The sequence below is a fragment of the Kogia breviceps genome, chromosome X (assembly GCF_026419965.1).
Source record: "Kogia breviceps isolate mKogBre1 chromosome X, mKogBre1 haplotype 1, whole genome shotgun sequence".
Taxonomy (NCBI): Eukaryota; Metazoa; Chordata; class Mammalia; order Artiodactyla; family Physeteridae; genus Kogia; species Kogia breviceps.
The window spans coordinates 40718857-40746436 of NC_081330.1; the positions used below are offsets into that span (position 1 = coordinate 40718857).

Here is a 27580-nt window from a genome sequence, read left to right on the forward strand (position 1 = left end):
GTTGACCAATGTGGATTTGTCTCAAATCACACTCACATGTTCCAGGGTGGCTGTGATCTTGCTTCCTCCACAGCAGAAACCAAGGTCACCAAAGGATCAATCACACATTTGTCTAGTGAACTTCTGGGGAAACTATACTTGGTGTACCCCTCTGACAAAATTACTAATGTGTTGTGAACTTTCTTTTAACAATGTGCTGAAATAAAATATGCAATTAAAATTTTAAATTAAGCTTTTCTAATTTTAATGTTATAAATTAAACATATAATTTGGTATGAGAATACATAATACAGTATATTAAATTTATTGAGTATTACATTTGAGGGGGAAAGACCCTGATTGATCAAAAAAGAAAAAGAGATAAGTTTAAAAGCTTTTGTATAGAGCAAGGTAAGACAGAACTAAATAAAATTAAATTGGATACATCTGAATTATCTTTTAAAAATATATTTTTGCTCTGACAGAACTCACTGTGCTCAAATTCCAGATATCCAAATAGAAAAAGATAAGAACTCTCCTAGTGTTAATGAAAGTTGTTCATTTTCTCCAGTTAGACTCAATCCACCCTTGTGCTTAAGCTGTTTTCAAGGTTTGAAATATTATATACAGATAAATTAGATAAGTTCTAAGATGACAATGAATTCCAGGTTAAGACTCCTTGGTATAGAGCAGGTAAGAAACTAGACAGAACTTAAAGAGGAAGCAGAGGGTGCTCTCATTTCACTCCAAATTAAGAAGATAAACTGGAAACACAAGCAGGATCTGAAGCTAAATAGAAGGATGATATAGGTTCCTGAAAGTAGAATTACCCAAAAGTCTCATTTTGTAGGAATTTTAGTGATTTTTTAACAACACTTCATGTCATTGGGTAGTTCCCCATAATTTGAGGAGTCTGGTGTAAAATGAAAAGTCAAGGTCACAGGTCCCTTCTAAGTATAAGGCCCTGTGCAACTGTACAAGTCATATTCTTATGAAGCTAGCCCTGGTTGTTATAAATATTCTCAAAATGATATGCCCCTTTTGAAAATTTAATGACAGCTATCAATACACGCATATATTCACTAACACCCCCACACAAAATTTTGCATACAGTTTCAGGGGGTTTGTGGATTCATTTAAGCCCTGTCCATGAACCTAAATTAAGATCCACTAGATGAGACTGATTCTGTGAGACTCCAGGAGGCAGAGCTAGGATCCACTAGTGGAAGTTTACAAAAGGGCAGATTTGAGCTTCCTAACAATTAAAGGCTTTCCAAAATTAAAGAGACTGCTTTACTAGGCACTTGGTTCTGAAAGTATAACTGTCAATTGGACCATCGTCTGTGTGGTGTACTCTAGAAAGGATTCCTACACTGGTAGGAGATTGGATTAGATAACCTCACTTGTTCCTTACTGTATTAATATTTTCTGAGGATAACTATAAGAAGTTTCTACCCCACAGCTCCTCTTTGCCCACCCCATTTTCTTATGGCTTGAATATACTTGGTTTCACCTGTCTTGATTTATTTCATTTTCCTTGACAAGGTCTTTACCTTCTTAAATGCTAAGTTATGTAAATTAACCTGTAACCTGTGGGTTTATATAAAATCAACATGCTAATTTTATGCAAAGTGATGCAAAAGATCCATCCTCCATTTTCTCGGGGAAAAAATCTGATCGTCTTCCTGAATGGACATTCAAAGCAGCATAAATAATCAAGAATGTGAAAATGGCATTAAAGCTCTTAATAAAGAGCAACAAAAAGGGCACCAAGTAAATGTGAGGGGGATCATCCAAGGAAACTGATGATACAAATCCCTTCTAATAAAACTCCTGAGAGGTAAGAGGGTAACACAAGCTCCATCTTAAAATGTGGAGAATAAGAGTACAGAAGTAAAAATTCTAAAATCACATTAGAAAATAGGAAGGTAAGATGACCCAGTACACAGAGCTGTTCATTCTCTTCCCTGTTCTTGCACATGCAAGAGGGAAGCCTAATATCCTGAGCCTCAAAACACTGGGGTCAGAGTTCAGACCCTGCAAAAGGAAATGGAAAGGCCCTCTTCTGACTGAAAAACAACTGCAAAAACAAATATCATTCTAGCAACAAACTGTCAAAGACTGTAAGGATGTTTTTGCTCTAACTTCCTGATCATGACATTCACCATAAATGATGTGCTTCCTGTTCCTTTTTCTAATCAGCATGATGAGTTGATGAACCACACTTTAGTGCCATGCAGAGGCTCTACTCCAGAATTTAAAGGGACAACTAGAAAAGGAAGGGGGAAAGGAACATGGTTGGATAATAAACTTTACAAAAAATGTCCTAAGGGTCCCTTTGCTGTACAGTTTTCATTTTTATGACACTGAAGTTCTAATCAGGATCTAAAGTAGATTTCTTAAATTCAAAATCAGATTTTAGATATCTGCTCACTAATTGGCCAGCTCTTTAAGAAAACGGAATTAGTTCTAAGTAAGAAGCAAGCTGAAATTAGTAGCAACTTTGCTCAAGTGGCAGTTAGACCAAACACAAAGGATTTGAGAATGACACGTAGGGATTGAATAAAATGAAAAGATGTACAAGAGGTCTGGGGTCTGATATCAAAGGAGAAATTAGAGAGTGACTGAGGAAGAGCTCAAAGAGCTGGAAGACTTTGCTTTGAAGAAAAGTAAAAAGGAAGGATGAGATACAGAGGCTCTATAAAAGGCTAACTTAGACCTGACCAACATAGCAGCATGCTGATAAAATCAGGCCCTCCTACTCCCCTGACAATTGAGGGTCTAGTTTCTTTATATTGTCATTCCACTGGGTATGCTGGGTAAGGGAGTTGGGGAAACACTGTCAAAATTGTTTGCACTACAAGGGTTTAAAACTTGCACATTGCCAGTTCCTGCCATTGCTGTTGTTTTGTCTAATACTTTGCAGTAAAGGCATAAGTTTAAATATGGGATCCCCAGCCAGTATTGCAGAGAATGACTTTGGCTATTCATTTACACAGTGTTTTCTTGAGGCTCTTTGTAATTCCATGCCACGTGGATGGTATGTTCTCCTAGGAAAAATAAAAAGGAAGCAATTGGCCTGCCCTCTCCCAGCCTACAAGTCTTACTTGCTCTCCCAGGCTCTCTGTCTTTAGCTAGTTCACACCATGTGAGTCAGGAATAAGTCAAGTCACCGAGCATTTTGAGGAGATTGAGCTGAAGTGAGTGGTGTTTATACACAGAAAGCTCATTAGAAACTAAAGTCTATGTGAATGTGGGCTCTGCAGATAGCCCTGATAACCATAGTAAATCCTCCTTGTCAAAAAGGCAGAACTGAGGGTAGGCAGGCTGTGCCCTGGCCACAATCCCAAACTGTGGGAGGTGGAATAGTTAGTAACTCAAAGTTGCCCAACTTTCTGCTTCAGTCATCATACTCCAACAAGTCTGCTAGGTTGTCAGCAATTCATAAGCAATTATTCAGTCACCTAATAAACATTTGTAAGTCAACTATTATGCGCAAGGCAGTCTTGTAGATACAGAGAATTCAAAGAAACAATTCTTGCTTTTGGAAAGTTCACACGTGTGGTGGAACAGACAGGCGTACAAATAACTAAATCTGAGTATGACCATTTCTAGTATAGAGGTTTAAAAACTGCTACAGGAGAATAGAAAAGGGACAATTAATTCTGCCTGTAAGAGGTGGGTGGGTGGAGGCAATCCAGGGAAACCTTCACAGAGAAAATGACATTTGGAATGTCTCTTCAAAGATGAGTAGGATTATCAAAAGGCAGAGAAAGTGTGAAGTAATTTACAAGTGAAGAAAAGCATAAGAGCAAATGCTCAGAATGGGAATGTGAACAGTGGGTTTTTTTGAAATGAAAAAAATAGACAAATTCATAATCATAATTGGTGTTTCAAGACTTCTCTCCCAATAGTTGATAGAGTAAGTAGACAAAAATTAAGATTATAGAAAACTTGAAATATCTCAACCAATTCTTCCACCCAGGGTGGTTTGTGCATGGAGGGGCATGTGACCTATTTAATTACTGAATGAATAAGTGAATTAAAGAATAAACTAAGTAGGATCTTGTATACCATGGATTGTATGCCACAAGGCACTTAAACTTTACCTTGTATGCAGTAGGGAGCCAAAGTAGTTTTATTTCATAAGAGAAAGACATGATCATATCTATAATTAAAAGCAAACAAACTAGTAAAAACACCATCTGCAAGTATATTATGGAAAATGCGCAAGTGTAGAAGGGACCAGAAGCCAAAGACAGGAAGACCAGGTAGGAGGCTTGTACAGTGTTTAGGAGAAAAATAATGAAAGGCTGAACTAGGTCAGTGGCAGGTAGGTTGCAGAGGAGTGAGGTAGATTTGGAAGATATTTTAGAAGTAGAATTAGTAGAATTTGACAATTACTGACTATGAAAATTATGAAAGACCTAGAGAGTGCACCATATATTCTGGCTCAGAAACATGATAATGCCATTTTAACCAAGGTAGGGTACACAAGTGGAAGGGTGGAATTTAAAAGTTGGAGATTAAAATTTCAGTTTTGAAGAAATTGGAGTTCAGAGTACCTGTGGGATAGCCAAATGAACACATCTAGCAGGAAAATAGTGCATGTAACCAGGAAGAGACATAAAGACTAGACTGCTAAATCTAGAAGCCTAAAAAGGTCTGGGGTTCTTATCCCTGGTTGCAAATTAAAATCACCACGAAGTTAAAATAAACAAAAAATACTACTGATGCCCGGACTGCACTCCAGCCTAAATAAGTCAGTATCTCTGGGGGTGAGACCTGTATAAGAATATGTTTTAAAATCTCCCCAGGTAATTCTAATAAGCAGCCAGTGTTGGGAAGCACTAACAGAGTGGACAGTTCATAACAAGGGAGCAGAAACTCAGAGAAAGTATAAAGTGGTATTTAAAAAGAACATTAAGGGAAAATGCTGGCAAAACCCACACTTTTTAGGGGTAGAGAAAAACTAGGTAATGATGGAGACTGAAAAAGAGTAGCAAGAAAGATATGGAAAGACCCAGGATAAAGTGGTGTCACTTGAGCAAAAGGAGAAGAGAGTGTCAAAAAGGCAGGCATGTCCAAGAGCATCAAATGCTCAATAGTGTCCCAATGTACCAGCCGAGGTTGGTTTAAAGAGCTAGCCATTGCCTATTAAAGAACGAGGTAGTTCTAACTAAAGGTGAGAGGGAGTACAAAAGTTTTGAATCTTTTGGATACTGTTCAGCCTTGGTGAGGGCTAGATGTCCAAGAAAGAAGGAATTTTTTTTTCTCACATCTTTATTGGAGTATAAATGCTTTACAATATTGTGTTAGTTTCTGCTGTACAACAAAGTGAATCGGGTATATGGTATACATATATCCCCATAGCCCCTCCTTCTTGAGCTTCCCTCCCACCTTCCCTATCCTATCCCTCTAGGTTGTCACAAAGCATCGAGGTGATCTCCTTGTGCTATGCAGAAGCTTCCCACTAGCCATCCATTTTACATTTGATAGTGTATATACGTCAACGCTACTCTCTCATTTCATCCCAGAGAAGCAAGGATGTTAAAAGCTGAGTGGCTAGGGAGAATGCCAAAGGTAAAACCTGCCAGTCCCATAACTTTTCCCTGCCTTAAGCCTCTGAACACCTAACTGAAAAGGAGTAACTAGAGCTATGCTTCATAGTCACCTTCTTTGGGAAAAATAGAAAGATCTATAGGTAGTTCTGTAATAATCTGAGTAGCTCTCACAAACTAGATAATAGTGTGGGGCAAAGGGGAAGGGGCTACGGGAGGGTGCTTAGTGCATGTGTGCAAACATTAGCCCAATCACAGCACAGTGACTGGCAAAGTCGTTATTCCTTGTCATGTCAGACTCTGTAGACAGCCACAGGATCTTAAAACACTACTTCAGAGCTATAGAAGGTATGTATTACAGTGCCACCTGCTGGCAATGCTAAGACCAGAAACAGGTTCCTTTTTTTAAAAAAAAAAAATCGTTAATTCCCTGAGGCTGAAGATTAAAGAATACAAATAAACTTCATTCTGATTTATAATTAAAGGCGATGGTCTACTCAGTAATTTATTTTATTCAAAAGACATTTTCAGAATTGAAGATAAATCTTGGATTGAACCTTCCTATTATAGCAAATGGAAAGCATGGGAAAAGAAACACTAGAAGTCTAAGAAGGTCCCACCAACCTTGCCCCATGTCTTCCAATATGAGGCACCTCAGCTCACATTTCCTTTCTAGACTCTCAATATATTTCCTATAAATTTAAAATTGGATATATAGTCAAGACACCATCTGTCTAGCTACTTGTTTCTGTGCAAATATGTCTCCTCAACTACTTGAATCTTATACTATCCTCCAGGCAATCTGGGCTACTGAGTACTCAAAAATAGCATGCATTTTAGGCATCCATACATTTGCACCTGCTGTTCTCTCTGCTATGACTATCGCCCCCATCACTATTCCCAACTAAGTCTTCAAAGTCAATGTCAAAAGACACCTCTTTCATGAAGCCTTCCCTAATCACCCTCATCCCAATCTGAGAATATCTTCTTCATAGGAACTGTATCTGTACCTCTTTTATTACACTTATTATTTTATACCATTTACAAGAGTTGTAAATAGGACATATCTGTGGTAGAGTGAAAAGACCATGAACTTTGGAATAAGTCCATGGTCCTAAACCTGGATTTGCCATAACAGTTGGGGACCTCAGATAAATGTAACTTCCCTAAGCTTCAGTCTCCTTGTCTACAAAATGGTGCCCATAGAAAGGGGCAGCATGGCAGAGGATTTAAGAGAAGGACTCAAGAGCCAGATGAACCTGGGTTTAAATCCTGGCTCTGCTCCTTACTAGCTATATAAAAGTGGTCAAATTATTTAGCTGCTCTAAGCCTCAGTTTCCCAATCTGGGAAACGAGACAATATGGGACCTACCTACCTACCTCAGTATCTTTGCATGAGGAGACAATGTATACAAAGTGCCTGGCATATAATAGCACTCATTGCATGTTAGTTTCTCCCTTCCCCTATGATTTACTGAATTCCTTGGGGACAAAGCACATGCCCCATACATTTCTGATCACTTAAATGCTGGCAACTGCCCAGCACAGGAGCTTTAACACAGTCTGCTTGTATTTTGGTAAGTTAATAAATGCCACATTTCTATAACATTCTTTAGCAGAATTTAGTTCCAGGAAACCACTGCCTCATTTCTCTACAAAGCAGTGATGCCAAATATATGTCACCCATCTCAAAGGTTTAATGGGTGCCTCTTGAAACCAGGTGTTTCTTGTCTGTAGCCATTAAGGGAGAGCACACTTACAAAACAGCTCTCCTAAGTCATACCCTAAGAAGCAGGCCCTGACTCTACTTAGCCTGGGGCAAGGTCATTGAATTTCATGGCATTTCTTTTAGAGAACAGTTCTGATGCAATCGTTGCAAGACAATGTGCTTCTCTATGACAGTTTCAGATAAATATATGGAAGCAAAAATAGGGCAAGAATCAGAATATGAACAAAAGTTTAAACTTGCATATTCAGTATTCCTCTAATGGACCAGAGGTGTCATACATATTTTAAGAAATCTCTGGATGCCAGCTTTCCCCAAGGACCAAACTACAACAGGCATTAGTGGTATACTTTTGCAGAACATGTACTTCATTTAGGGCAAATTACACCTGTAGAAGTCAACAGAGCCAAAAGGGATGCACTTTAGCCTGACATGCCCATGAGTTGGGTTATGATAAAAACTAACCTAGTAGAAATTACAGGCACTCAAAGCTTCTCTCCATTCTGGCAAATACAATATCCTTTCATTCCAAAACAATGGAGTAGAAAGGAGCCCATTCACTGCAGTTCTTGGCTGTTCTTGTGGATGGGCTAAATCCCAACATCAAAATTAATAGAATGCTCAATTTATTCTTACTTCCTTCTCATTCTTCCTCCATATGGACAGTGATAAATCCAACATGATACCAAGCTTGGTAACTTCTGTATTTGGATGATGCTACAGGGCTGGACAAGATCCCCACATGGAATTGCTTTCCAGCTTTTAAATTCATTAAATATTTTAATTAGCTTAATTATCCACACATTTTCATTTAAAGAGGACCGGTTTCATAAAGGACTTCAATATTTCAATCACATCAGATGTTGTTGATGTTATACAGCAACCAAAATAATGAACTTAGGTCTTAACTCACATTCTCTCCTCTTCCTCTGCCATCCTTTGTTGCCTAACTTAATGGAATGGCCAGAGATTTTTCCATATGAACTGCTCTGCTGCTGATTTTAATCTCTCTCTCTCACAGACACACAGACACACACATTTATAAGGGTCTTTAAATCCAAAAAACATACTCATCATAGCCAACATGGGGATTTTAGTAAACAATAAGATGTTTTTCATTTGGACTTAGATTAGCAAAAATTCTGTAATTGAAAATACACAGTTAATAAATGTGTAATGAGAAAGGAACTCTGATATACTGTTGGTGGAAATATAGATTTGGTACACTGACATTGATGGGCAACTTTTAGCATCTTTCAAAATTTTAAATAAAAAATTTATCCAATATTTCCACTTCTGAAGATTTCTCCTACAAAAACATTTTCTCTTCTAGTGCACTAAGGTCTATATAGTAGGATGATCCTCCCAGAATTGTTTTGGAATAGCAAAAACCTAGAGATAAAACCTTAACCTCCATAGATAGTGCACAGGTTTAAATTTATAATAAATCCACACAATGGAAAACTGCACGGTATTTACATTTTTGAGTTAAATATGTATTGCCAAGGATTAGAGGTTCTAGGTATAAATATCAGAAATATGTGACAAATCAAGTTGGAGAATAGTATATGCAGTATGAGTCTAAGTTTGAAAAATACATGATTTAGGCTATATACAAATACACCCAAAGAAACTATATGAAGTGTAATTATTAGTTATCTCTGGGAATAATATTATAAGAGAGTCTTCTATTTTGATATTGTTTGAACTTTCATTAAGAATAATATACTATTGTACTAAGAAAAATATCAAAACAATTCTACTACTTGATTTCCAAGACAAAGTAAGTTAAAAAAACTAGGACCAAAAAAGTAAATAGTCATGTTTTGCTACATTTTAAGTATGAAACAAGGAGAAATAAAAAAAACATTGGTTTATGAAAGTAAGGAAGGAAATACCAGAACCTAAAGAAATTACTTAAAAATAGTGGTGTGTGTGACCAAATGGAAGATATGGGTATGGGAATTAGATTTCTTTCACTTATTCCTTTTTCTATAACTGAATTTTCAGTAATGTAAATGTTCTATGTATTCAAAAATAAAATTTAATCAAAAAGGATAAAGCAAATTGGGTACAGACACAAATTACTTTATATATTGAATTAACATAATCACAGAGAAAATTAATTCAAGTAATTTTTGAACGTAACACTGACTATACAGATTCAGGAATTACTTCTAAGGTCAAAAATATTTGTAAAATATCTTGTACTTTATTTAGTAGGTTTGTTGTTGGTAGTAGTTTTGGTGTGGTAGTTCTGAAATCATTTTGTATGAAGTAAAGATAAAATAATTAAGTAAGTATTAATACATCAGTGTTGATGGGAATGAGGGTTCCCACTGTCGGAAAAGGAGATAAAAATACGGAATGGGTAAAGGTGAGGAAGGACCCTGTCATATTGGATTTGAATTGGAAGTATCAGAATTAAATCACAATTTAAAAAATTGATTTCTAAATACCATTTTCCACTGAAAGAAATCAGGAAAACAGCTAATTCCAGAGCTGGGGCAGAGAAAGTAGGAATGTAACCCTGGCACACCTTTATGACAAAAAGCAAGGAAGTGCTGAAAGAATGATGCAGTATCAAAAGGTAACAGGAAAACTTCCATGTTAGGCTATGATGATATAAACTGGAACTAGAGTAGCTTTATCCACAGGAAGCAATCATAAAAGTGGACAAAATATATGAAGAAACTGTTTTCAGACCATGCAAGTCTGTGATCTCAAAGAAAAGAAGAACTCAGGTGGTAAGGTGCACAATCAAACCAACTCTCCAACTGGAGACAAATCCCCAACAATGGTTCAGTGAATTGAAGTCCTAACAGCTCAGGAGTCCTGCTGAAGCTACAGAGATCAGGAAAACTACAGTGGCTGGAACCTTAACTAAAAGAAGATAGTTCACTGAAGGGAGCCTATAAAACCTATATGGGGGTTCTCTCTGAATCTTTGGCTGAAGATCGGGCTGAACAAGTATAGGGCATGACTGCCAGTCTTTTCATCACAGTGTGACCACCACAGGGTTAATAATAAAAGTGATACTAGAGGACAAACACTGCTGGGGAATACCTTGTTAACATCTGAGTATTCAGCTATGATTCCAGAAAAGTCCTGCTTTAGGAGAAAGAACTAGGTCACAGAATATGGACTACTCTACACCTTCCCCAACAAAGCCTAAAGTCAAGTATTAATAAGATCTAGAGGAGAGCGAATGAAGCCCATGTTTCAGCAAAGTGGGAACTCCTGGCTTGGGGTCTCTCCCTTCTGCTGTCATGGAGCTGCCATGGAGCCCCAGGGGAGGGCAGCCTCACTGCACTGCCAACTCTGGAGGGGCCCCACCAGCGAAGCTGCAACCATCCTGGGGACAGTGGACCAACCATGTGGCTGACAGGTCTTGGTGCTCTGGCCTGGTGTCAGGTCTGAGCCTCTGAGGTGGGAGAGCTGAGTTCAGGACATTGGACCACGAGAGACCTCCCGGCGCCACATAATATCAAACAGCAAGATTCTCCCAGAGATCTCCATCTCAACACTAAGACCCAACCCCACCCAATTGCCAGCAAGCTCCAGTGATGGATGCCCCATGCCAAACAACTAACAAGACAGGAACACAAACCCACCCATTAGCAGAGAGGCTGCCTAAAATCATATTAAGTTCACAGACAACACAGAACACACCACCCACGCAGCCCTGCCCACCAGAAAGAAAAGGTACAGCCCCACACACCAGAACACAGGCACCAGTCTCCTCCACCAGAAGCCTACAGGGGCCACTGAACCAACCTCACCCACTGGGGGCAGACATCAAAATCAATGGGAACTAACGAACCTGCAGCCTGAGCAAAGGATACCCCCAAAGCAGTAAGTTAAACAAAATGAGAAGACAGAGAAATATGCAACACATGAAGGAGCAAGGTAAAAACCCACCATACCAAACAACTGAAGAGGAAACAGGCAGTCTACCTGAAAAAGAATTCAGAATAATGACAGTAAAGATGATCCAAAATCTTGGAAATACAATGGAGAAAATACGAGAAAAGTTTAACAAGGACATAGAAGAACTAATGAGCAAACAATGATGAACAACACAATAACTGAAATTAAAAACACTCTAGAAGGAATCAATAGCAGAATAACTGAGGCAGAGGAATGGATACCTGACCTGGAAGATAAAAGAGGGGAAATAACTGCCACGGAGCAGAATAAAGAAAAAAGAATGAAAAGAATTGAGGACAGTCATAGAAAGCTCTGGGAAAACATTTAACACATGAAGATTCGAATTATAGGGGTCCCAGAAGAAGAGAAAAAGAAAGGGTCTGAGAAAATATTTGAAGAGGTTATAGTTGAAAATTTCCCTAACATGGGAAAGGAAATAGTCAATCAACTCCAGGAAGTGCAGAGGGTCCCATGAAGGATAAATCCAAGGAGACACATGTCAAGACACATATTAGTCAAACTATCAAAAATTAAATACAAGGAAAATATATTAAAAGCAGCAAGGGAAAAGCAACAAATAAAATACAAGGGAAACCCCATAAGGTTAACATCTGATCTTTCAGCAGAAACTCTCCAAGCCAGAAAGGAGTGGCAGGACATATTTAAAGTGATGAAAGGGAAGAACCTACAATCAAGATTACTCTACCCAGCAAGGATCTCATTCAGATTTGATGGAGAAATTAAAACCTTTACAGACAAGCAAAAGTTAAGGGAATTCAGCATCACCAAACCAGCTTTACAACAAATGCTAAAGAAAGTTCTGCAGGCAGGAAACACAAGAGGAGGAAAAGACCTACAAAAACAAATACAAAACAATTAAGAAAATGGTAATAGGAACATTCAAAGTGATCATTACCTTAAATGTAAATGGATTAAATGCTCCAACCAAAAGACATAGACTGGCTGAATGGATACAAACACAAGACCCATATATATGCTGTCTAAAAGAGACCAACTTGAGACCTAGGGACACATACAGACTGAAAGTGAGGGGATGGAAAAAGATATTCCATGAAAATGGAAAGCAAAAGAAAACTGGAGTAGCATTTCTCATATCAGAAAAAAATAGATGTTAAAATAAACAATATTACAAGAGACAGTGAAGGGCACTACATAATGATCAAGGGATCAATCCAAGAAGAAAATATAACAATTGTGAATATTTATGCACCCAAAATAGGAGAACCTCAATACATAAGGCAAATGAAAATAGCCATAAAAGGGGAAATTGACATTTACACAATCATAGTAAGGGACTTTAACACCCCACTGTCAACAATGAACAGATCAATCAAAATGAAAATAAATAAGGAAACACAAGATTTAAAAGACACATTAGACCAGATAGACATAATTGATATTTATAGGACCTTCCATCCAAAACCAACAGAAGACACTAAGCGCTCATGGAACATTCTCCAGGATAGATCATATCTTGGGTCACAAATCAACCCCTGATAAATTTCAGAAAATTGAAATTGTATCAAGTACATTTTCCACAATGCTATGAGACTGGATATCAATTACAGGAAAAGAACTGTAAAAAATTCATACACATGGAAGCGAAATAATATGCTACTGAATAACCAAGAGGTCACTGAAGAAATCAAAGAAGAAATCAAAAAATACCTAGAAACAAATGACAATGAAAATACGATGAACCAAAACCTATGGGATGCAGCAAAAGCAGTTCTAAGAGGGAACTTAATAGCAATACAATCCTACCTCAAGAAACAAGAAACAGCTCAAATAAACAATCTAAACTTAAACCTAAAGCAATTTGAGAAACAAGAAAAAGAACAATAGCAACAAAACAACAAAGTTAGCAGAAGGAAAGACAACATAAAGATCAGATCAGAAAAAAATGAAAAAGAAATGAAGGAAACAATAGCAAAGATCAATAATACTAAAGCCAGTTCTCTGAGAAGATAAACAAAATTGATAAACCATTAGCCAGACTCATCAAGAAAAAAAGGGAGAAGACTCAAATCAATAGAAATAGAAATGAAAGAGGAGAAGTAACAACTGACACTGCAGAAATACAAAGGATCATGAGAGATTACTATAAGCAACTCTATGCCCATAAAATGGACAAACTGGAAGAAATGGACAAATTCTTAGAAATGCACAACCTGCCAAGACTGAACCAGGAAGAAATAGAAAATATGAACAGACCAATCACAAGCACTGAAATGGTAACTGTGAACACACAAAAGCCCAGGACCAGATGGATTCACAGAAAAATTCTACCAAATTTTCGGGGAAGAGCTAACAACTATCCTTTTCAAATTCTTCCAAAATATAGCAGAGGGAGGAACACTACCAAATTCATTCTACGAGGCCACCATCCCCCTGACACCAAAACCAGAGAAAGATGTCACAACAAAACTACAGGCCGATATCACTGAAGAACATAGATGCAAAAATCCTCAATGAAATACTAGCAAACAGAATCCAACAGCACATTAAAAGGATCATACACCATGATCAACTGGGGTTTATCCCAAGAATGCAAGGATTCTTCAATATACACAAATCAATCAATGTGATACACCATATTAACAAACTGAAGGAAAAAAACCATATGGTCAACTCAAAAGATGCAGAAAAAGCTTTCAACAAAATTCAACACCATTTATGATAAAAACTCTCCAGAAAGTAGCATACAGGGAGTCTACCTCAACATAATAAAGGCCATATAAGACAAACCCACAGGCAACATCATTCTCAATGGTGAAAAACTGAAACCATTTCCGCTAAAATCATGAACAATACAAGGTTGTCCCCTCTTACTCCTATTATTCAACATAGTTTTGGAAATTTTAGCCACAGCAATCAGAGAAGACAAAGAAATAAAAGGAATTCAAATCAGAAAAGAGGAAGTAAAATTGTCACTGTTTGCAGATAACATGATACTATACAGACTCCTAAAGATGCTACCAGAAAACTACTAGAGCTAATCAATGAATTTGGTAAAATAAAAGGATACAAAATTAATGCACAGAAATCTCTTGCTTTCCTATACACTAACGATGAAAAATCAGAAAGAAAAATTAAGGAAACACTCCTATTTACCATTGCAACAAAAAGAATAAAATACCTATGAATAAACCTACCTAAGGTGACAAACACCTGTATGCAGAAAACTATAAGACACTGGTGAAAGAAATTAAAGATGATACCAATAGATAGAGAGATATACCATATTCTTGGACTGGAAGAATCAACACTGTGAAAATGACTATACTACCCAAGGCTATCTACAGTTTCAGTGCAATCCCGATGAAACTGCCAATGGCATTTTTCACAGAATTAGAACAAAAAATTTCACAATTTGTATGGAAATACAAAATACCCCAGACAGCCAAAGCAATCTTGACAAAGAAAAACGGAGCTGCAGGAATCAGGCGCCCTGACTTCAGACTATACTACGAAGCTACAGTAATCAAAACAGTATGGTACTGGCATGAAATCAGAAATATAGACAAATGGTATAGCATAGAAAGCCCAGATATAAACCCACTCACATATGGTCACCTAAATTACTACAAAGGAGGCAAGCACATACAATGGAGAAAAGACAGTCTCTTCAATAAGTGGTGCTGGGAAAACTGGACAGCTACATGTAAAAGAATGAAATTAGAACACTCCCTAACACCATACTCATAAATAAACTCAAAATGGATTAAAGACCAAAATATAAGGCCAGACACTATAAAACTCTTAGAGGAAATGATAAGCAGGACTCTCTGTGACATAAATCACAACAAGATCCTTTTTGACCCACCTCCTAGAGTAATAGAAATAAAAAGAAAAATAAACAAATGGGACCTAATCAATCTTAAAAGCTTTGGCACAGCAAAGGAAACCATAAACAAGACCAAAAGACAACCCTCAGAACAGGAGAAAATATTTGCAAATGAAGCCTGACAAAGGATTAATCTCCCAAATATACAAACAGCACATGCACTCAATGTCAAAAAAACAAACAAACAATAAAAAAATGGGCAAAAGACCTAAATAAACATTTCTCCAAAGAAGAAATACAGATGGCCAAGAGGCACATGAAAAGATGCTCAGCATCACTAATTATTAGAGAAATGCAAATCAAAACTACAACGAGGTATCACTTCACACCCATCAGAATGGCCATCATCAAAATATCTACAAGCAATAAATGCTCGAGAGGGTGTGGAGGAAAGAGAACACTCTTACACTGTTGGTGGGAATGTAAATTGATACAGTCACCTTGGAGAACAGTATGGAGTTTCCTTACAAACTAAAAATAGAACTACTATATGACCCACTAATCCCACTACTGTGCATATACCCTGAGAAAACCATAATTGAAAAGGGGACATGTACCACAATGTACATTGCAGGACTATTTACAATAGCCAGGACATGGAAGCAACCTATGTGTCCACCGACAGATGAATGGATAAAGAAGATGTGGCACATATATACAATGGAATATTACTCAGCCATAAAAAGAAACGAAATTGAGTTATTTGTAGTGAGGTGGATGGACCTAGAGTCTGTCATACAGAGTGAAGTAAGTCAGAAAGAGAAAAACAAATACCATATGCTAACACACATATGTGGATTCTAAAAAAAAAGTGGTTCTGATGAACCTAGGGGCAAGACAGGAATAAAGATGTAGATGTAGAGAATGGACTTGAGGACTTGGGGAGGGGGAAGGGTAAGCTGGGACGAAGTGAGAGAGTAGCATTGGCATATATACATTACCAAATGTAAAATAGATAGCTAGTGGGAAGAAACTGCATAGCACAGGGAGATTAGCTCGATTCCTTGTGATGACCTAGAGGGGTGGCATTAGGGACGGTAGGAGGGAGATGCAAGAGGGAGGCGATATGGGCATATATGTATACATATAGCTGATTCACTTTGTCATACAGCAGAAACTAACACAACATTGTAAAGCATTTTTACTAAAATAAATATGTCAAAAAAAGAAAAAAAAAAGATCCACAGGGGAGAAAAAGATTAGAGATTGAGTCCCATCAAGTTATAGATGATCAGAACATACCTTGGGTTTTCCATTGATCTACTCTGACAAAGCATACAACTAAGCACCAAAAGTTCAAGATTAGTCATTGTACTGCTACTAGAACAAACACCAATACCCTTTAGAGGAACATAACAGAATTCAATATCTCTACAACATAGTACCTACAAATTCCATTACTCAATAAAAAACACTTGAAATGGGAAAAATAAGTAACCCCCACCAAGTCAATCCAAAGTGTATCTAAGATTACTCACTGTGTGCCAGCAGGACTTTGCATCCTCTTGACCACCAGGGACTATATTTTTCTAGCTGATTAGGATATCTTGGTAGCGCTGCAATTTTCCTTCAAACACCAGATCACTGAAAAGTTGTTTTATTATGGTCATCCTCCAGATGTACTGACTATAAGATGACCAAATTTGGGTTCAGAATTTAACATACCCTCTCATCAAATTGGTCATCCTATTCCTTTCTGTTCTAATAAGAAGATCCAGGCTAGGAGAGCTGAATTCCAATAATTGCCTAATACAGCTCACATTTTCCTGCAGCAGCAGCACCAGCAAAAGCAAGAAAAAAGTAAAGTGGACACGTTAATGCCCCCCCCCAAAATGAAGTCCATGTATACCCTGGAGACATAATTTTTTAGGTTAGACAAAATAGTTAAATAGAAGCCCTTGTGTGATCTCTCCTTGAGAGTTATTTCCCCACCCATCCTATTAAAAATTAATTTTATATAATTAGAAGTCGTCTACAGGGTGTTTCTGCTGTTAGCCTTTGTCAAGATATTAGCCAATTTCCTGCCATAAAGATTGACACCTTTAAGTAAAGCAAACCTACTTCTCACAGAGTAGACTTCCTAAATGACCTTATCTATTTAGTCCTAAATTTAGATAATGCCAGTGCTGAAGGACCTCATGAGTTTTCTGTGAGGAAGATAACAAGCCCACACTTTGCCAATCAGCTATAATGCTTAAAATTAGATGCTCTGCATTTTAGTATGTTCTAATGTAACCAAGCCCTAGATGCAATCTCAGAGCCATCTTTGCTGTTTCCTGATCCAGGGTTGACGATTGGGCTTACCTAATGTGCATGGGCATTACCTAAAAGAATAACCTGTGCTGTAGCTTCTAAAAACTGCATAGCACCCAAAACCAGGAGGTTTGTTTCAATATGTGCCCAGAGTAGATTTAAAGAAAAAAACAAACAAAACTTGAGTCTTATTATTTTCCCTGATTGGCGAGTACAGAAAAAGAAACTTCCATCACTTGGTCCTCTGTCTTGTGCATAAGGAGGTACTTGGCATAAGTATTTGTAGGGATCTTAGTGAAAAGGGTTCCTGTCTATAAAGAACTGCACAGAAATCATTATAACTGGCATCACATCTGGCACTAAACAGTTATAAATGTTAATGAGCAAAAGACACAATCATTTTTCATTTTTTGACTTGAAGGAAAGAAAGGGGGGGAGAAAAATAAAATTTCTAAGTTCCATTGGCGATTCCACGAACAACTATGCAAATTTAATCCAGATCTCTTTAACTGGCAAAGGCCAAAGGACCTCACAGACTGTATGAAACAAACTTTTGTATTCCAGATTTGCCAGAATAATTTTAATGTTCTTCAAACGATAAGGCCAACTCAAATAGGACCATCATAATGAGAGTGCAAATAATTATGTTTCCTACATAAAACAGTAATATTAAGAGGATTGTAGGGGCTAGGATAGGGGTTATGATGAAAGTGGCGAAATAAGGCAAGAGTGAAAACAACTGCTCCAAAGGACCCCCATCTTCATCAGCTATGTGCAACTTAATGTGTCTTTTATCCATTCCATGCTTGGTTTTATTTCTGTATTTTGAAGTAAAAAACAAACACTACACACAGACATGCACAAGCCAACATCAACCTATTAGTCTTCCCTTTCTATTCCATATACAATGTAAATAGAAGGAGGAAGGCATAAGAGACAAGACCAACTGTATTCAAACCATCTCTACTGCCCAGACCTGTACAGAAAGATTTGTTCCAATATTACAATTGCTATATGTCTTAGGAGGTAGCTGAGGGTAAACAGATGGGGAAGAGGACACTGAAACAATTCAAATACATTCACTCTTAGGGGAATATCTTTTGGGGTAATATTTCTTTAATAAAGCTCACTGCAGATATGAAACCACTTGCCTACACTGAGAAGACAAAGCTAAGAACCTGTAATAAGCCACAAACAGTCTCACACTTGATAAGAATAAAGGGGCAGACCATTAAAATGTTGATCTTTAAAGGGCATCTGCACATCAATGATAACTACATCTGTGTGTGTTTGTGTGTGTGTGTGTATTTTTTAACACCATCCCTCCTCATAAATAATAAGGAAACCAAGAAAACAAGACAGCTTACGCAGGAAGCAACTTGTTTTTGTTTTTCAAATTGGATTTTGCTTGAATTAAGCCATCATAATATAGATGGCTTTTTAAATTCTCAATTTTTTTTTTTTTTGCTTTCAGATTCTGCTACAGACATTATAATGTAACCAAGTGAGGAAAATGGGATCCAGTCCAACAGGCTACATCGCTAGTAAGTAATATCTCCAAGTATTTTATTTCAGCAATAATCAATCTGAGCCAAGATTGAAAGTGAAAATGTGACTTCAAAAGTAAGGCAAGGAAAGACAGCCACATAAAATAGGCCAAGCTGGAGATATTATAGGTAAAATGTTACATACAAATACAGTGGAAAGAGAGTCACAATATACAAAAACATGTTAAAGACATTCATAAGTATTAAATGGGGGAGAAAAAGCCAATATATTCCCCTACCTTTACCATTCCAGAATCCTTTGGACTTGAGTAGTGTTACTCTATTATATAACCTGTGACCCACTTTTGTGCAAGATTTATTAATATACTATCAATTGAAAAACAATACTATTATTTAGCAATTTCAATTATTTTCACCTTGGAAAACAAACATTAACCAAACTCCAAGCTCCAGCCAGTATTTACTGCTTTGAAAAATAGGCTTGTATTTTATAGCCTGGGTTTCACACTTAATGAGAAAGTAAAGAGCATACATTTAATTCTAGGAAGTAATTTAATTAGAAGCCAGCAGAAAGCCCCATCCATAGTCTTTTGTTTCCATATATCAATACATTCCTCAACGTCTTACTGGAATGATTACAGACAGAAAATCCATTCTTAAAATCTCCTGCATGATTTGTAATTATAGCTAAAATGTATAATCAAAGCTGAAAGACATACATATCCAAGTGTTATTAAACAATGATTAAGCTTTGATTGGGATATCTATTGGTTACAGCTAATCTCTTAGTACAATCATGGCTGCCTACCAGACCACCATGTTCTAGGAATAGATATTTATTCTCAAGAAATTCCTCTTCAGGCAATTAGCTAATATTTCCAAACTTGGAAACTTTAAACCTCTGCCTGTTAGTGATTTGGTACAAATGTGAAGATGTGAGGAACTAAAGCTCACTGATATTTGTCAAAAACTTTCATTTAAACTGTAACACTGCATACGCAATTAGGAGGCAAAGAATATATACTTTTAAAGGTTTCCTGTCTTCTCATTTGCAAATGTTTGTTCCCAGGTGTATATGCACTAGCAAATGTAACCAACCCTAAGAAGGCCCTTAACATTTTATTGTCCACTGAGAGTACACTGCCACTGAAGTTGAACAAAATTCCACTGGTTTCCCAGCATTTTGTCAGTGGTAGTCTAAAATCTCATCTTTACTTTGGCTACTTTCCAACATAGCTGGATTACAAGTGCTTCTGTTTAAAGATATTTGTACTTAAAGACACAGATGCTCTCTAGATGCTCACAAAAAGCATATAATTTTTACCAAATCATGAGAAGTTGCCAGCAACTTACCAGAATTTCTCTTTGACACCATCTTCAAATTTGTGCTGACTACAGAACAGACCACAAGGGCCAGAAGAAATGGTGGCTTCATTGTTCACCTTCCGTGGCAGCTGAAAAATCAAAAAAGGATATGAAGTTTGAATCACAGATCTTGGCCTCAACAAAGCAGCAGCTATAATTTTACATACCTTGAAGACACATCACAGAAACAATGACATTTTGGTGATTTCTGGCTTTATTTTTATGCAAATGGAAGAAAATATGAAAGTTCACAATTGCATCATGTCAACGTTCCCTGAACGGGAGAGAAGATGGCGGAACAGCAAGACGCGGAGATCACCTTCCTCCCCACAGATACATCAGAAATACTTCTACATGTGGAACTACTCCTATAGAACACCCACTGAACGCTGGCAGAAGACCTCAGACCTTACAAAAGGCAAGAAACTCCCCACGTACCTGGGTAGGACAAATGATAAAAGAATAAAGAGACAAAAGAATAGGGACGGGACCTACACCAGTGGGAGGGAGCCGTGAAGGAGGAAAGGTTCCCACACACTAGGAGCCCCTTTGCGGGCGGAGACTGCAGGTGGCGGAGGGGGAAGCTCCGGAGCCATGGAGGAGAGTGCAGCAACAGGGTGCAGAGGGCAAAGCAGAGAGATCCCCGCAGAGGATCGGTGCGGACCGGCACTCACCAGCCCGAGAGGCTTGTCTGCTCACCCGCCGGGAAGGGCGGGGGCTCGGAGCTGAGCCTCGGGCTTCAGTCGGAAGCTGGGAGAGGACTGGGGTTGGCAGCATGAACACAGCCTGAAGGGGCTAGTGCGCAACAGCTGGCTGGGAGGGAGCCAGGGAAAAGTCTGGAGCTGCCAAAGAGGCAAGAGACCTTTTCTTCCCTCTTTGCTTCCTGGTGTGCAAGGAGAGGGGATTAAGTGTGCCACTTAAAGGAGCTCCAGAAATGGGCACAGACACCAGAGATGGGCGTGGGACACTAGGGCTGCTGCTGCCGCCACCAAGAGGTCTGTGTGCAGCACAGGTCACTCTCCACACCTTCCCTCCCGGGAGCCTGTGCAGCCCGCCACTGCCAGGGTCCCGGGATCCAGGGACAGCTTCCCCGGGAGAACACATGGTGCGCTCAGGCTGGTGCAACGTCATGCCGGCCTCTAACGCCGCAGGCTCGACCCGCATCCGTGCCCCTCCCTCCCCCAGGCCTGAGCCAGAGCTCCTGAATCAGCTGCTCCTTTAAACCCGTCCTGTCTAAGCGAAGAGAAGACAGCCTCCGACAACCTACACACAGAGGCGGGGCCAAGTCCAAAGCTGAACACTGGGAGCTGTGTGAACGAAGAGGAGAGGGGGAGGTCTCTCCCAGCAGCCTCAGAAGCAGCAGATTAAAGCTCCACAATCAACTTGAAGTGCCCTGCATCTGTGGAATACCTGAATAGACAGCGAAATATCCCAAGTTGAGGAGGTGGACTTTGGGAGCAAGATATACTACTATTTTCCCCTTTTTCTCTTTTTGTGAGTGTGTATGTGTGTGCTGCTGTGTGAGATTTAGTCTGTATAGCTTTGCTTTCACCATTTGTCCTAGGGTTCTGACAGAACCGTTTGTTTTTTCTTTTCATTTTTAAATTTTTCTTCTTAATAATTATTTTTTATTATAAGAACCTTATTTTATCCTTTATCTTTCTTTCTTTCTTCCTTTCTTTCTTCCTTTCTTCCATCCTTTCTTCCTGTCTTCCTTCCTATCTTCCTTCCTGTGTTTCTTTCTTTCTCCCTTTCTTCCCTCCTTTCTTCAACCCTTCCTCCCTTCCTCCCTTTCTTCCTTTCTTCCTTCCTTTCTTTCTTTCCTTTCTATTTTTTCTCCCTCTTATTCTGAGCCGTGTGGATTAAAGGCTCTTGGTGCTGCAGCCGGGCAGCAGGGCTGTGTCTCTGAGGTGGGAGAACCAACTTCAGGACACTGGTCCACAAGAGACCTCCCAGCTCCACGTAATATCAAATGGCAAAAATCTCCCAGAGATCTCCATCTCAACACCAATCCCCAACTTCACTCAAGGACCAGCAACCTACAGTGCTGGACACCATATGCCCTACAAACAGCAAGACAGGACTACAGTCCCATCCATTAGCAGACAGGCTGCCTAAAATCATAATAAGGTTACCAACATCCAAAAACACACCGCCAGACATGGACCTGCCCACAAGAAAGACAAGATCCAGCCTCATCCAACAGAACACAGGCACTAGTCTCCTCAAACAAGAAACCTACTCAACCCACTGAACCAACCTTAGCCACTGGGGACAGACACCAAAAACAACAGGAACTATGAAGCTGCAGCCTGCAAAAAGGATACCAAAAACACAGGAAGCAAAATGAAAAGACAGAAAAACACACAGCAGATGAAGGAGCAAGGTAAAAACCCACCAGACCTAACAAATGAAGAGGAAATAGGCAGTCTACCTGAAAAATAATTCAGAATAACGATAGTAAAGATGATCCAAAATCTTGGACATAAAATAGACAAAATGCAAGAAACATTTAACAAGGACCTAGAAGAAATAAAGAGGAAGCAAGCAACGATGAGCAACACAATAAATGAAATGAAAAATACTCTAGATGGGATCAACAGCAGAATAACTGAGGCAGAAGGATGGATAAGTGACCTGGAAGATAAAATAATGGAAATAAGTACTGCAGAGCAGAAAGAATAAAGAAGAAAAACAATTGAGGACAGTCTCAGAGACCTCTGGGACAACATTAAATGCACCAACATTTGAATTATAGGGGTCCCAGAAGAAGAAGAGAAAAAGAAAGGGACTGAGAAAATATTTGAAGAGATTATAGTTGAAAACTTCCCTAATATAGGAAAGGAAATAGTCAATCAAGTCCAGGAAGCACAGAGAGTCCCATACAAGATAAACCCAAAGAGAAACACACTAAGACACATAATAATCAAACTGCCAAAAATTAAATACAAAGAAAACATATTAAAAGCAGCAAGGGAAAAACAACATATAACACACAAGGGAATCCCCATAAAGTTAACATCTGATCTTTCAGCAGAAACTCTACAAACCAGTAGGGAGTGGCAGGACATATTTAAAGTGATGAAGGAAAAAAACCTACAACCAAGATTACTCTACCCAGCAAGGATCTCATTCAGATTTGATGGAGAAATTAAAACCTTTACAGACAAGCAAAAGCTGAGAGAGTTCAGCACCACCAAACCAGCTCTACAACAAATCCTAAAGGAACTTCCCTAGGCAAGAAACACAAGAGAAGGAAAAGACCTATGAGAACAACTAAAAACAATTAAGTAAATGGTAATAGGAACATATATATAGATAATTACCTTAAAGTTAAATGGATTAAATGCTCCCACCAAAAGACAGACTGGCTGAATGGATACAAAAACAAGACCCATATATATTCGGTCTACAAGAGACCCACTTCAAACCTAGGGACACATACAGACTGAAAGTGAGGGGATGGAAAAAGATATTCCATGCAAATGGAAATCAGAAGAAAGCTGGAGTAGCAATTCTCATATCAGACAAAATAGACTTTAAAATAAAGACTATTACAAGAGACAAAGAAAGACACTACAGAATGATCAAGGGATCAATCCATGAAGAAGATATAACAATTGTAAATATTTATGCACCCAACATAGGAGCACCTCAATACATAAGGCAAATACTAACAGCCATAAATGGGGAAATCGACAGTAACACAATCATAGTAGGGGACTTTAACACCCCACTTTCACCAATGGACAGATCATCCAAAATGAAAATAAATAAGGAAATATAAGCTTTAAATGATACATTACACAAGATGGACTTAATTGATATTTATAGGACATTCCATCCAAAAACAACAGAATACACATTTTTCTCAAGTGCTCATGGAACATTCTCCAGGATAGATCATATCTTGGGTCACAAATCAGGCATTGGTAAATTTAAGAAAATTGAAATCGTATCAAGTATCTTTTCTGACCACAACGCTATGAGACTAGATATCAATTACAGGAAAACATCTGTAAAAAATACAAACACATGGAGGCTAAACAATACACTACTTAACAACGAAGTGATCACTGAAGAAATCAAAGAGGAAATCAAAAAATACTTAGAAACAAACGACAATGGAGACATGACGACCCAAAACCTATGGGATACAGCAAAAGCAGTTCTAAGAGGGAAGTTTATAGCAATACAATCATACCTTAAGAAACAGGAAACATCTCGAATAAACAACCTAACTTTGCACCTAAAGCAATTAGAGAAAGAAGAACAAAAAAAACCCAAATTTAGCAGAAGGAAAGAAATCATAAAGATCAGATCAGAAATAAATGAAAACGAAGTGAAGGAAACAATAGCAAAGATCAATAAAACTAAAAGCTCGTTCTTTGAGAAGATAAATAAAATTGATAAACCATTAGCCAGACTCATCAATAATAAAAGGGAGAAGACTCAATTCAATAGAATTAGAAATGAAAAAGGAAATGTAACAACTGACACTGCAGAAATACAAAAGATTATTAGAGATTACTACAAGCAACTGTATGTCAATAAAATGGACAATCTGGAAGAAATGGACAAATGCTTAAAAATGCACAACCTGCCGAGACTGAACCAGGAAGAAATAGAAAATATGAACAGACCAATCACAAGCACTGAAATTGAAACTGTGATTAAAAATCTTCCAACAAACAAAAGCCCAGGACCAGATGGCTTCACAGGCGAATTCTATCAAACATTTAGAGAAGAGCTAACACCTATCCTTCTCAAACTCTTCCAAAAGATGGCAGAGGGAGGAACACTCCCAAAATAATTCTATGAGGCCACCATAACCCTGATACCAAAACAAACAAAGACATCACAAAGAAAGAAAACTACAGGCCAATATCACTGATGAACATAGATGCAAAAATCCTCAACAAAATACTAGCAAACAGAATCCAACAGCACATTAAAAGGATCATACACCATGACCAAGAGGGGTATATTCCAGGAATGCAAAGATTCTTCAATATATGCAAATCAATCAACGTGATACAGCATATTAACAAACTGAAGGAGAAAAACCATATGATCATCTCAATAGATGCAGAGAAAGCTTTCGACAAAGTTCAACACCGATTTAGGATAAAAACCCCGGAGAATGTAGGCATAGAGGGAAATGTCCTCAACATAATAAAGGAAATATATGACAAACCCACAGCCAGCATTGTTCTCAATGGCGAAAAACTGAAACCATTTCCACTAAGATCAGGAACAAGACAAGGTTGCCCACTCTCACCACTCTTTTCAACATAGATTTGGAAGTTCTAGCCACAGTAATCAGAGAAGAAGAAGAAAAGGAATCAAAGTCGGAAAAGAAGAAGTAAAGCTGTCACTGTTTGCTGATGACATGATACTATACATAGAGAATCCTAAGAATGCTACCAGAAAACTACTAGAGCTAATCAATGAATTTGGTAAAATAGCAGGATACAAAATTAATGCAAAGAAATCTCTGGCACTCTTACACACTACTGTTGAAAAATCTGAGAGTGAAATTAAGAAAACACTCCCATTTACCATTGCCACAAAAAGAATAAAATATCTAGGAATAAACCTACCTAAGGAGGCAAAAGACCTATATGCAGAAAATTATAAGACACTGATGAAAGAAATTAATGATGATACAAACTGACGGAGAGATATACCATGTTCTTGGATTGGAAGAATCAACATTGTGAAAATGACTCTACTACCCAAAGCAATCTACAGATTCAATGCTATCCCTATCAAACTACCACTGGCATTTTTTACAAAACTAAAACAAAAAATTTCACAATTTGTATGGAAACACAAAAGATCCCGAATAGCCAAAGAAATCTTGAGAACAAAAGACGGAGCTGGAGGAATCAGGCTCTCTGACTTCAGACTATACTACAAAGCTACAGTAATCAAGACAGTATAGTACTGGCACAAAAACAGAAATATAGATCAATGGCACAGGACAGAAAGCCCAGAGATAAACCCACACACATATGGTCACCTTAATTTTGATAAAGGAGGCAAGAATTTACAATGGAGAAAAGACAGCCTCTTCAGTAAGTTGTGCTGGGAAAACTGGACAGCTACATGTAAAAGTATGGAATTAGAACACTCCCTAACACCATAAACAAAAATAAACTCAAAATGGGTTAAAGACCTACATGTAAGGTCAGACACTATCAAACTCCTAGAGGAAAACATAGGCAGAACACTCTATGACATAAATCACAGCAAGATCCTTTTTGACCCACATCCTAGAGAAATAGAAAGAAAAACAAAAATAAACAAATGGGACCTCATGAAACCTAAAAGCTTTTGCACAGCAAAGGATACCATAAACAAGACCAAAAGACAACCCTCAGAATGGGAGAAAATAGTTGCAAATGAAGCAACTGACAAAGGATTAATTTCCAAAATTTATAAGCAACTCATGCAGCTCAATAACCAAAAAACAAACAACCCAATCCAAAAATGGGCAGAAGAACTAAATAGACATTTCTCCAAAGAAGATATACAGATTGCCAACAAGCACATGAAAGAATGCTCAACATCATTAATCATTAGAGAAATGCAAATCAAAACTACAATGAGATATCATCTCACACCGGTCAGATTGGCCATCATCAAAAACTCTAGAAACAATAAATGCTGGAGAGGGTGTGGAGAAAAGGGAACACTCTTGCACTGCTGGTGGGAATGTAAATTGATACAGCCACTATGGAGAACAATATGGAGGTTCCTTAAAAAACTACAAATAGAACTACCATATGACCCAGAAACCCCACTACTGGGCATATACCCTGAGAAAACAATAATTCAAAAAGAGTCATGTACCAAAATGTTCATTACAGCTCTATTTAAATAGCCAGGACATGGAAGCAACCTAAGTGTCCATCAACAGATGAATGGATGAAGAAGATGTGGCACATATATGCAATGGAATATTACTCAGCCATAAAAAGTAATGAAACTGAGTTATTTGTAGTGAGGTGGATGGACCTGGAGTCTGTCATACAGGGTGAAGTAAGTCAGAAGGATAAAAACAAATACCGTATGCTAACACATATATACAGAGTCTAAGAAAAAAATGTCATGAAGAGACTAAGGGTAGGACGGGAATAAAACAGAGACCTACTAGAGCATGGACTTGAGGATATGGGGAAGGGGAAGGGGAAGTTGTGATGAAGTGAGAGAGTGGCATGGACATATATACACTACTAAACGTAGGGTGGATAGCTAGTGAGAAGCAGCCGCATGGCACAGGGCGATCAGCTAGGTGGTTTGTGACCACCTAGAGGGGTGGTATAGGGAGGGTGGGAGGGAGGGAGATGCAAGAGGGAAGAGATATGGGAACATATGTATATGT

General features: G+C 38.2%; 1 protein-coding gene across 3 annotated transcripts in view; it reads right to left on the reverse strand.

The window, feature by feature from the left end:
* IL1RAPL2 (interleukin 1 receptor accessory protein like 2) overlaps positions 1 to 27580 on the reverse strand; it is a 1103039-nt gene that overhangs the window by 1003479 nt on the left and 71980 nt on the right. For all 3 annotated transcript variants that reach the window (XM_059051451.2, XM_067024304.1, XM_067024305.1), the window contains exon 2: positions 20179 to 20279. In XM_059051451.2, the coding sequence (XP_058907434.2) occupies positions 20179 to 20260 (82 nt within the window). In that variant the 5' untranslated portion in view covers positions 20261 to 20279. The remainder of the gene's footprint in view (positions 1 to 20178; positions 20280 to 27580) is intronic.